Here is a 12,172-nt window from a genome sequence, read left to right on the forward strand (position 1 = left end):
ATATATATATATATATATATAACAGAGCTACTGAGTCCTAAAGCAGATTTAGTGCAATGCTCACTTGGATGATTTGTAAGAGAAGTGATAGGTCAGATCCTCAGGTGAATGAAGCTGGGATACATCTGCTGTGGAGCTGTAGCAATTAACAGTAGCTTAGGAACTGACACTTTCATGTGAAAATATGGGGGAAGTTCAGCTTCTTTGTAGTGCAAATCTATATTTCATAAGCCTACTTGTTTAATATCCTATATTAAAACAAAGAATGGTTACTTACCTTAGTAACTGCAGTTTTTTGTGTTTCAACTCTTGGAGCACATATGTATGAAACCAGAATCCTTTAGGCAGCAATGTGTATCTTCAGGCTCCCCACCTCAGCAGAGCTCAGTGTGACACCATATGCATGCCAATCACAAAGAAATGCTGCTATAGCTAGAAGTTCATATCTGCAGAGCACGGGTAGCATGTCTCAGCATTGATCTGCTTGGTGTCGTACAAATATACCCAGAGAAACCACATTCTTATGAAACATGGTATGGGGAGCCTGAGAAAAGGGCCTGAATCTCTCCTCCTCTCTGAGCTGATGCAATGATCACATACATAAGTAATTCAGGGCATACATTGCCAAGGGATCAGAAGGGGGACTCAGCCTTGCCAATACTATAAGGAGATTCCAGCAAGGGAAGTTCCAAACTGGAGGGGAAAACATGAAATGAAGAAAAGAAAAAGAGGGAAAACAAAAAAGCAAAACAAAACAGAAACACACAATAGGCTACCAGATAAGAAGATATTGCTCTTAGATGTATTCTGATGAAAGGGACAGAAAATTAAAGATATTTTCAGGATCAACTGATTATCAAATATTGATAAAATGAATGTTCAAGGGAAACAGCTGATGCCAAGATAATTAAAAAGTCCCTTCCACTTAACTTTGAGAGTCAGTCTAGCTGAGGCTTTTCTGCTTCAAGCTTCAGTTAAATAGCTTATTATTTCAGCAGATGTTAACTAGTCAGCATTCAGGTTCAGGATGCAGTAGTTTATTCTGCAAAATGATGTCAAGCAAGAAGTCTTCTGGTTGTATTGAAAAATTCGTCAGATCTTAACACTGGCACTGCTCAGTCTGTTCTAGTGCTATCACTCAATCATCAGTCCTACAGGTCATCCCACAACCCTCAGGATCATGAGGGTCAGTGAAGAGCATGCACTGGGTTTCAGGAAGTCTGAGAGGGTAGGTCCTCTGGAACAAATTAGATACTTGCTGGGATCTGGCAAACCACTGTATCTGGGAATCTCCACATGGAAAAATGGTTTTCTTGGACTAAATGTTTGACAGGCTATGCATGAATTTATGAGAAATGTCTGCTGATCCAATTTAGCAAGGTGTTCCAGAGACTGAATGTGCAGAGTTGGTGGCATGGCCGCATTTAGGCTATATCACCACTAGGTTCTTAGTGATGGCCTTGGGTAGGTTTGAGCTGGTTGCTAAAGCTTATGGTTTCCAGGAAATATTCCAGATAACAGTAAGCACCCACTGACCTCGGATTTAATTCTGCTCCTTACGCACTTAACGCTTTGAGCCTGAACCTCTGTTGACATTAAGGACCACAGACACAAGGACCTTTAGGGTAAGACAGCAATGGTTTGGAACAGGCTAAAGTATTCCTTACATAATATCCAAGACTGCTTGAGGTAATCCCAGTCCAGGACTCCAAAATGTAAGAAGTGGTTGCCTGAGCATGTGAAAGGATTAAAAAGGGAAAAAGATCTCAGGTAATTCTGTTGGGCTCTTGTGACTGATGTCAGATCTGCTGCCCAGTACAAGGTCCACATTGAGGCAGCTTACAGAGTTAAGGAACCCTCTTTCGGGGAGCTACTTTTGTTCTTTTCTTGCAGCTCAGAGGCATCAGCCCCCAAACACTAGTACTGGTCAGAGAAGTAGCCCAGTGAATGCAGAATTTCTCTAAATAACATTTTTTTTTTTAAGGAATGGAAGCGTTTTGATCATCCTAGAATTAAAATTTTGCTACCTTTATATCAAGTGTTAAGGAACACTGCTCTGAAACAGCTGACAAGGCAGTAACAGTGTTCTTGATATTAAGGATGAAGGGGTTTTAAACCCAAAAGCTTGCTATAAATTTTTCCAACCATTTAAGTTGGTCTAATAAAAGATATCATATTCACTCAAAGAACCGTGTCTGCCTACGTCCCGAGACCAACACAGCTACAACCTACACCCCTGATATTAAAGATACATTTATGCTTTTTGTCCCCAGAGTGCCTGGTGATGGATGTTCTTTTGTAAGCCCCTCCACTTCTGCTTGCTGGTACCAACATAGAAAAAGGGAGTGAAGCTACTTTAGAGGGTATCCCACTGTGAGGACACCTGCGTCCTCTGCTTTCAGCATGTGGCTGCAGAGGAAGGTGGAGGCACCCTCCCCCCCCGAATGGCTTCACTGCTGCATTTCAGATTTTGGTGTGCAAGCTGGAGGTGGACACAGTGGCATGCAGTATAACATCCCGAAACATTCTGGACCAGCCAAAGCTCCAAGTACCAACAGACCTACTGCTGAGATAGATGCCAAGTGACATACAGTCCATTCATTTAGTAGTACTGCTGAAGACGCCTCAGTAATGGGTACCAGGATACTAAAAATGTTTTGTCCGTCTCTTGACCCTTAGGAAGTTAAAAGCTTAAAGACTACTGTTCCTTGGCTTGGTAGGCATTGGAGAAGGTGACCTGAGATTATCTCCTCCCTGGAACAATGCCCCTTTTCTGCCAAGTCAGAGGTCATTGAAGTCTCCATCAGGAGGTGGACAACTGGATGTCATACTACATGTAATCCGGGAATTTGGGGTGGAATGTCTGCTCACTAGGGTACTAAATGGGGGGGGACTGAGGAGATGACCGTGTTCCAGCTGATCTTTCCGGCAGCAGCTAAGGATGTTCTTATAGAACTCTAAAGGAGGAATGATTTCAGACAGACTTCTGTAGCTTGTGAAAGACTCTTTGAAGAGGAGTGATACTCAGAAATCAGGCCTTCTCCTAGGCACCTGAATCAGCCATCCTTAAACAGGCACCAAAGCTCCACATGAGAGACCAGTTTTGAATTCCAGATCCTTAACTTCTACCTTGTTACTAGCACTCTGTATAGAGGGATAATGTCTGAACTAATTCAAAATTAAGTTAATGGAAGTATTTTGTAGCTATTAGAATTAACTTGTTAGCAAGAGCACACTAGCAGTGTGCTGAGAAGCAGAGGGATGCTGCAGGGGTTCTCTTTTTGCTACCACAGGCAGCATGGAGGATCTGAGGGACAGTTAGATTGACTCTGCTCTTTATGCCCTTGAGTGAGGGTTGGGGGACAAGTATACAGCCCAGAATGCAGCCAGGGACACTGCTGGTCAAATGAATTCAGACTTGTGGAATCCAAAGCACCAAGAGCAGAAGCCACAGGGATAAAACACACAAGAGGAGACACTCCCATGTCAACTGGCAATTATGCTTTATAGCATTATCATTGTTCCTGCATGCTTTTAAGGAAAACAGCCCTTGCTGCTGCAATAGCTAGTTGCTAACAGTTTGTAGTTCTTACACCAATTTATTAAACATCTTAATGTTTTAATATTATAGAACAGGGGTTTTTTAAAATCAGGATAAAAGGAGAAACTGAAGTTTGGTTTAAAGCCAACAGAATGCTGTCCTGAGAACAAAACTCATGCACAAAGGCTTCCTGTATGTATTCCATTTGTTAATAGAGATTGGAATAGAGTAACTGTTGACAGGAGGCAAAAGTATAATTTTATTTTCATAATGTTTATACAAGTAATATTATACCATATTTACCCAAATATAAAATGACCCCCCAATAATTAGATTGTATATAAGGAAAATTTATAAATGTACTACAGTTTTTCAGGTATAGAATCTAATTATTGGAGGGTTCCTTTGAATTTGTCTCCCTCCCACTGCTACAACAAGGAAAATAAATCTGGGGTGGGTTCCTTGTCCTCTGCCTCCCAATTTCTTCCTCCTACAGCTCCTTCTCCCTTCCTTACTGTCACAGCCTGCTCTCCCTGAACACATGGAAGTGAGGGGCAAATCTGAAAACACCAACCTTGAAATAAACATACCTGCAGTCCTTTGCTTATATTCATATTACTATTTGCATACAGGCAAATTACTACAGGTACCCATAGACTTCATCCGTCGTTCACCCAGAATTGATGCACTGTGCCTTTTTGGTGCAGGTTTTAGCACAATACATTTTTAAGCAGCACTTCTATACCTACTTACATATAGTACAAAGTATATATGCAAATATTAGATAGTATAAAAACCCATTATATTAGTCCAAAGCCAAAAGGATAATGATTTACCTTATAGTTCATTGGGTTAGACCCAACAGAGACAACAGCATTTCAAGCCATGGGACCCCTCAGCTCAGCTATACTCAGTACTTGTGTATACTCCAGGTACACCCCATCCCCACAAAGGATCCATGCGCCAGTTAGCTCAGTGTTCTTGTCATGTGTCCTGGGATCCTCCAACAATTTATATGCAGATGAGGCTCTGGGCAACCTTCCGACTCCACCTCATGGAGGGCAGGGCCATGCTAATTATGTGCAACAGGCTGAGAGAAGGTGCAGCAAGCATTCTCATCTGCATTTTTGGCACTCAAGGAGGATGCCGGGGCTTGCTCCAGCCTCTCCAGCTGCCAGCCTTTTATTGCAGTGCCTCCAGGCACAGTGCACATTCCCTCCTGGGGGAGGGACTGCTTGTGGTTTTTTTTTTTCTTAAGGGCTACACAAAAAAAGGCTCCCATCAGCATCTCAGCTTTTTTGCCCAAGATCAATGTTAACATTATATTTTCTGTAACTTAGTTGCATTCCCCTCCTCACTTCCATCCCTCTTATGTTAGTCCCTCACTAGGGTGCTCTGTATTTCCCTATGGTTTTATCATCTTTTTGGTTCATGATTCTTAACATCTACTAATAAAATTCAATCTTTCTGGCACCAAGAGGATGTCAGGGCTGGTTTTGGCCTTCCCAGTGCTGGCCTGGTATTTCAGTACCTCCAGGTGTGGTGCCAGTTCCCTGTGGAGGGAACACCCACTAATTGTTAAGGGTCACGCACACAAAAGTGTTTCCATCAATACATTTGCTCAATATGGGCTGAGTGTTTCATAGTCGTATTCAGAGTTGGCTGCATTTAATCAACTTCCTGTTGGTAGCAGTTGAGTGACAGACAATTTATTTAATGAGGTTTTTCCTTGCTTGCAAATATAAGATAAGGTGCTTTCCCACTATGTTGATATCTCCCCACTCCCACAAGTAAATATGGTAACTTTGAAACTGTTGATCATTTAAAAGTATTTTAAAAGAAATCACCTGAGAAGCATAACCTATAAAACTAGACAATTTCACAATTTCCATTTTAAAGTAAATCTCCCAATGAAATTTGTGGTTAAAAGTCTTGCATACCAATAGAGAAATCAAACTGAATTAATTCCTAATAAAAACCATCATCTAAATTATAATTATTACCTTTCTACTTGAAGTAGAGTCAAATGCACTAGGGACAGAGTCTGTGGTAGATGCTGGGAAAAAATGATTATTGACATCAAGTGGAAACATGGAGATTTCATTTTGACGATACATTCTGTGGTGACGAAGTTTTGCTACCCATTCATCAAATACTTCCTGAGATTTCACCTACAGAATACAATATTTAATTAAATAGGAAGCCATAATTCAATTTAAAACTACTATTCAAACCTATTTTTTGTTACAACATGGTCATGCTGCATTCTCAATACTTGGCAGATAATAAAGTTCTCTCAAATATTTCTATTAAGCACTATGTTTCATTAGCTTGAATCTGATGCAATAGTTGAGACAGTAAATTCAAGACAAAAAGGCACAAGTTTAGGAAACCACTTAAATACTTAAGTCTGTCCTTCTGTAGAACTACACTTCAGCACTTGCTTAGGTACTGAAAAGCATACTTTCTTAAAATTTATACCTAATATTGTACTTTTACATAAACCTTGTAAACCTGTCTCTTAAAATACACTCAACTTAAATCCAGAGAGGCATGGCAGCATTAATTCTGCATGCAAACTATACAGGAAAAATAGAGTGAGTTTATGGTTTCACATGAAAACTGCTTTATTTTTAAGGAGTAACCAAGACTTTCAATCTTAAATACTTGTAAGTTAGTGTTTATTTTAAAAAAGCCATATAAAAAATTTACGCATCTTAAGTTAAATTTATACTATTAGATAAAACTTTAAATTTTATCAATGTAAAAATGCAAGATATTCTTCATAGATAAAAATGAATACATAATTAAAAAGATAAAGCTATCCTATTAATAACATGCATTAATAAGATGAATCCTGTAACATAGTTTACATTCTGATATAATGATATTTACTTGAGGGCACTGCCATACCATTTAACTACTCTGATCCATCTCCTCCTTTCACACATTCATCTCTCAAAAAGGGTAATTAATTTAAAAGTATATAAAAAAAAAAAGATCATCAACCATGAGTCAGTCCTTGCGTCTCTCAAACTTCCATTTTGAGAAAGCCTTTATGGCTGCGATAACTTCTACAAACTAAATGCAATAGTACAAATGAGGCCACTTATCTCCCAGTAAATGAGGCACTTCACTTTGCAGCAAACTGTGAAGTTTGGTTATGTTAAGACATGTTTTATGCAATGTCTTAAGACATTTATTAAGACATAAATTAACCACCATTTTCAACCCTAATTATTATAACGGCCACACAAGTGCATACATAAACAAAGTTACGTCCATTTCACAGCTTTTTAATTTTTACAGCTTAACTGGAACACTATTGCCTTATTTTCAGGGGTTGGTAACCGATGGCCTGTGGGCTAAATCCAGCTCATGGAGCCATTGGATCTAGCATGCAGAACTGGTACTTCAGCCGCATTTGGCAGTCAGGACTTTGTACACACTGTTCTGACCAGGAGCTTTTCTGTGCCACACCACAAGGAGAAGCAGTGGCAGTATCCTAGCGCCAGTCTGTCTCAGACTCAAGCCTGGACTTGCCATCCTGCTGCCAGGAAAGGTTGCTAACTGCCGCCTTATAGAGTTACCTTCAGATGGTATATATGCTCTTCAGTATCCAAATCTATGCATTTTGTGGATTTCTTTACAGACATCACTGAAAGTCCAACATCAATGCAGCCATGAAGCTTCCCCCTCTCTATCTGCAATAAACATTTTACACAAATAATTAGTATTCATGTTCTGTGGTAGCTTAAGAAAATAGATTATTAATAGGACAGGAGGGAGGTCCATTCTTTTATCCTCAGCCTGAAATTTGGGAATTCTGGACGTACCCTTCTTTTTCCTAACAGTACACAAGTCCTGGTATTTCAAATCATTTAAACTATAACCCCCCACCCCCCAGACACACACACACACACACACACACTTTAGGGTGAGGATACTTACATCAGCTTGACACTTGGAATATTTCAAAATTCCTCCAGCCAAGAAGAAGTATCTCTGTAATCAGGAAAATGCAAAGATAAACCTTAACAAATGCGCGGAAGTATAGAGATTATTTACATGTTAACCTTTTTTTTTTTAACAATGGGCAACACCATTTAAATGACCAAAAGCCTTAAAAGAGATTTTTTTCTTACCTTGTGCCAGCCTTTTAGGGGCCATTTTCTCTTTTTCAACAAGTAGCCTTCCTGTTTCTGTGGCTCCAGGGTGCAATTCACAACTCCCCGCAATCCTTCTATAATTTCCCAGCTGTCCTGTTTAAAAATAAATAAGATAAAAATCAGGTTATGATTTTCCATTTAGGTATTAGTGTTTGTTATAAGTAATGACCTGGGAATGGAGCCTAAAAGGAAGAAGACCGGGATCTTAGCTTGAAGGTAGACCAGGAAAGAGTCTGCAAAAACTTAAATCTAGTCAGTCCAGTAATTATGCTACATGCTAAAAAAACACAACAGAAAACAAAATGACAAGTAATGAGATCAGGTTCTCTCCTATACTGAGATGCATAATATAAACTGAATGCTGTGCAGTTTTCCTGACATGTCTCACTGAACATATGTGCTCACCAGATTTATATAGAGATCACGAAAGTTACAGGGTAACTACAGTTTAATATTATATTGATAATATCAATCATATTGCTGTCAGCAGTGGGGGGAGGAAAATAAAAAAGGTATCTTTTCTGAGCATTATTTCCTATAAAGACAGGGAACAAAAACTTGCTTTCAGTCAGTAACACAAAAGATTTTCTCTCTCAAAAATACAAACCCCCAATTAAACAACCCCCCCCCCCAAAAAAAAACCCACAAAACAAAAACCACTTTAAAAGACCCACTTAAATACTGTGAGAAGCATGATGTGATTGCAGAGAACAAAAAACCAACTAAAAGCTAAATTTCCTCCTTTTCGTAGCTTTAGCTTTTTTAAAGGAGTGACCTTGCAAAACTGAACTTACAGGAATGAAAAGCGTTAGGGATGTTTTTAGTTTTAGGCCATGGAAAAAGCATTAATGACAGCGTAACACAATTTTTTTTATGATCAGAGGTACTGTCTTGTAAAATCTACCATGGGACATTTTTCATTAGCAGGTAAGTGAACTGATATTTTATAATTATCAGAGAAAATTATTTTCGCACATCAACAGATACTCATTGCATCATAGAATCAGAGAAGTAGGGCTGGAAGGGACCTCCAGAGGTCTATTCCAACCCCCTGCCTGACATAGGACCATCCTATCAAAATGATCCTATACTATCCATAATCTAAACTCTACATAAAACTACAGTCAAACCTGGTGCAACAGAGGCCTAACACCCTAACCTGTCACAGGTAAAGCAGGGGAACCATGGCAGCCAGTGTTCTGCTTCTATTAAATGTTCTCAATATATGCTCAAGAGATCCCAGGAAGATCTCTCCTTCTGCTACGAAGAAAGGAAAAAAAAAAAACCCTGCAGTCCATACCAATTTGACCATGGGGTAAAATTCTTTCCTGATCCCAAATATGGCAACTGGTCTGAGCCTGAGCAGAGGAGCAAGACCTTCTAGCCAGGAACCTCTGGCTTTGGTTACAGCAGAAGAACTAGCATGCCCCAGTCAAAGTCCCCAGCCTTGGTTGTAGCCAACATCCAATGTCTCTGAGGGAGGCTTAAAAACACCATGGCATGCAGCAGAAGAGTGGAGGGTGGGGGGGCAACCAGCAAAGCCCAGAAATATTGGAAATGCCCAGAGTAGAATATATGCATAGCTACACACACACCCCTCTTCTTGAACACCTCCACTGATGGAGACCACAACTTCCCTTGGCAGTCTATTCCACTGCCTCAAGTCTCACAGTGCAGAAGTTATTCAGGATCTAAACCTACTTTGCTGCAACTTCAAGCCATTGGTTCATCTCTTACTCTCTGCAGCGAGAGAAGAGGTGCCTCCCTTCTTACTTATGGCAGCCCTTCAAGTATTTAAAGACTGTTATCCTGTCCCCTCTTAAGTTCCTTTTCTGCAAGTTGAACAGGCTCCTTCAGCCTTTGCTTATACAACTTGCTTTCCAAGGCCTTTATCATCTTTGCTGCATGCCTCCGGACCCTCTGACTTGTCCACATAATTTTTAAAATGTGAAGCCCAGAACTGCACACAGTACACGAGATGAGACCTAACCAGCCTAACCAGTGTGGAGTAGAGAGGTACTATCACCTCCCGTCTTGTACCTAATGCTTCTATTGATGCATCCCAAAACTGCATTTGCCTTTTGCGCAGCTGCATCACAGTGCAGACTCGTATTGAGTCTGTGATGTACCAAGACTCCCAAGTCCTTTACACAGTGCTGCTATCCAGCTAGGTGTAACCCACTTTATATTTGTGTTTTTTGATTATTCCTCCCAACATGTAGCAACTTGCATATGTCTGCACTGAACTGTGTCCTGTTGGTTCTAGCTCAACTTTCCAAACGGTCAAAATCTTTCTGAATTGTGCTTGCATACTCCAATGTGTTAGCAACCCTTCCTAGTTTCATGTTGTTTGCATGTTTGTTCAAGAAGCTTTCTATGCCAGCATCCAAATCATTAATGAACATGTTGAACAGCACAGGGCCTGGGACAGATCCCTCTGGGACTCCACTCGAAACCTCCTGCCATTTTAATATGAACCTGTTAATAACTACCGTTCGTTTGCAGCTGTTGAACCAGTTATCTATCTACCTACCTTATAGTCGTTTTATCCAGCCCACATTTCTCCAATTAGTTTATGAGAAGGTCATCCAAGGATCCATCAAAAGCCTTGCTGAAGTCCAGATACACTTTATCCACAGCATTCCCTTCATCCACCCAAATATTTACTTTGTCAAAGAAGATCAGATTTGTTTGACACTATTTGTTTTTCATAAATCCCTGCTGGCTGCTTGGGATCAGCCTTTACTCCTCCAAACGCTTGCAAATGGGCTTCCTTAGGATATGCTCCAAAAACTTCTCAGGTATTGAAGTGAAGCTAACCAGTCTGTAGTTCCCTGGGCCCTCTTCCTTGCCTTTTTAAAAAGAGGGTCACTAGACTGGCCTTTTTCCATTCCTCTGGTACCCAGCCTGTCTCCCACAACTTCAAGAAGATCATGGTCAAGGGGTCCGAGATCTCCTCCACCAGCTCTTTCTGTACCATGGGATGAAGTTCATCTGGCTCTGCTGTCTTGAATTCATTCAGATCCAATAAAAGCTCTCTGACCATCTCTTTTGTTATCTCCTCCATCATCTTGCCCCCTTCCTTATCCAGATAATCCTTATTAGGATTATAAGTTGCACTGCAATTTTTTGTGAAAGTGAGGCAAAATAGCTGTTGAGTAGATATGCCTTCTTTGAATCTTTGGTTAGGAGTCCACCCTGGCTTGTTAAGAGGACCCACATCTTCCTTGGTCCTTCTTTTCTGACCAAACATACTTATAGAATTTCTTCTTGTTATCCTTAAAATTCCTTTGCCAGGTACAGCTCATTCTTTATCTCTGCCTTGCTGATTTTGTCTCTGCAGGTTCTTGTTATTTCCTGGTATGCTTCCTTCGTGACCAGCCCATTCTTCTATTTCCTGTATGCTTTCCTTATTCACTTGAAGCATTTTAGAAGATCCTTGTGCAGCCACATTGGTAACTTGCCATTCTTTTTGTGCTAACATTGTTAGGATAGTTTCTTGTTGGGCTTCCAATTCTGTGCCTTTTAGAAGCTCCCAACACTCCTGGATGCCTTTTATCCTTCAATGTATCCTCCCATGACATCATGCCTATTAGCTCCTTGAGTTGGTTGAAATCCTCCCTTTTGAAATCTAGCATCCTCATTTTGCTGACCTCATGTTTTCCCCATTTCGGGATCTGGAATTCTATCATATCATAATCACTGCCTCTTAAGTTACCCATCACTTTCACATCCTCCACCAGTTATAACCTCTTGGTCAGGACAAGATCTAAGATAGATGATCCCCCTAGTTGTATCCACCACTTTCTGGAACAGGAAATTGTCCTCCATTCAAGTTAGAAACCCCTTTGACATGTTACATTTGGCTGCACTGTCCTTTCAGCAAACATCTGTAAAACTGAATGAAAAATCATCAGTACCATCCCATAGTTTTTGGGTATATTTATCATCTGCTTGAAGAGTGCCTTATCCACTTCCTCTTCCTGATTTGGTGGCCTATAATAAATCCTGCAGGCCATCAGTCTGGGCCAGCTTAGTGCCTCCATGTGGGGCTTCTAGCACTCCAGTGGGGACCTGTGCGTGGAAGCACAGAGCCTGCTCGGCCTGACAGTGTGCAGACCAGGAGCCACGGGGAGTCATGTACCACCAGGCCAGATAGACTTCATTCACCATACGTGGTTCCCCGCTGGAGAACTAGAAGCCCCATGTGGAGGCACAGAGCTGACCTGGCCTGGCTCCATGGCACTGCTTGCGGGAGTTGTGTACCAGGAGCCCCACTTGCTGGCATGGAGCCAGACCAATCCAGCTTGAAGGCAAGCCAGGCAGGCTCCATGCTGCCATGTGTAGCTCCTGGGATTCAGCCAGAGCCACACGCTGCTGGGGGGCTCTGCCTGTGGTGGGCAAGGAGTGCCCCATTGGTGGCAGGGGTTGCATGCTGTGGGGGGGCAATGGGATGTGGATG

The 12,172-nt window shown here is 41.1% G+C and overlaps 1 protein-coding gene across 1 annotated transcript in view; it reads right to left on the reverse strand.

Annotated features, from left to right (window-relative positions):
* The window catches only part of LOC109308065 (oxysterol-binding protein-related protein 3-like), a 20,173-nt gene extending 12,325 nt beyond the window's left edge, over positions 1 to 7,848 (reverse strand). Inside the window, exons 1-4 of the mRNA XM_019532339.1 lie at positions 7,687 to 7,848; positions 7,493 to 7,546; positions 7,132 to 7,245; positions 5,545 to 5,712 (exon numbers count right to left, since the gene is read on the reverse strand). Of these exons, the coding sequence (XP_019387884.1) occupies positions 5,545 to 5,712; positions 7,132 to 7,245; positions 7,493 to 7,546; positions 7,687 to 7,848 (498 nt within the window). The remainder of the gene's footprint in view (positions 1 to 5,544; positions 5,713 to 7,131; positions 7,246 to 7,492; positions 7,547 to 7,686) is intronic.
* Positions 7,849 to 12,172: the final 4,324 nt, after the last annotated feature.

This window comes from Crocodylus porosus, unplaced genomic scaffold (genome assembly GCF_001723895.1).
Source record: "Crocodylus porosus isolate Cpor-Errol unplaced genomic scaffold, CroPor_comp1, whole genome shotgun sequence".
In the NCBI taxonomy this organism is placed as follows: domain Eukaryota; kingdom Metazoa; phylum Chordata; order Crocodylia; family Crocodylidae; genus Crocodylus; species Crocodylus porosus.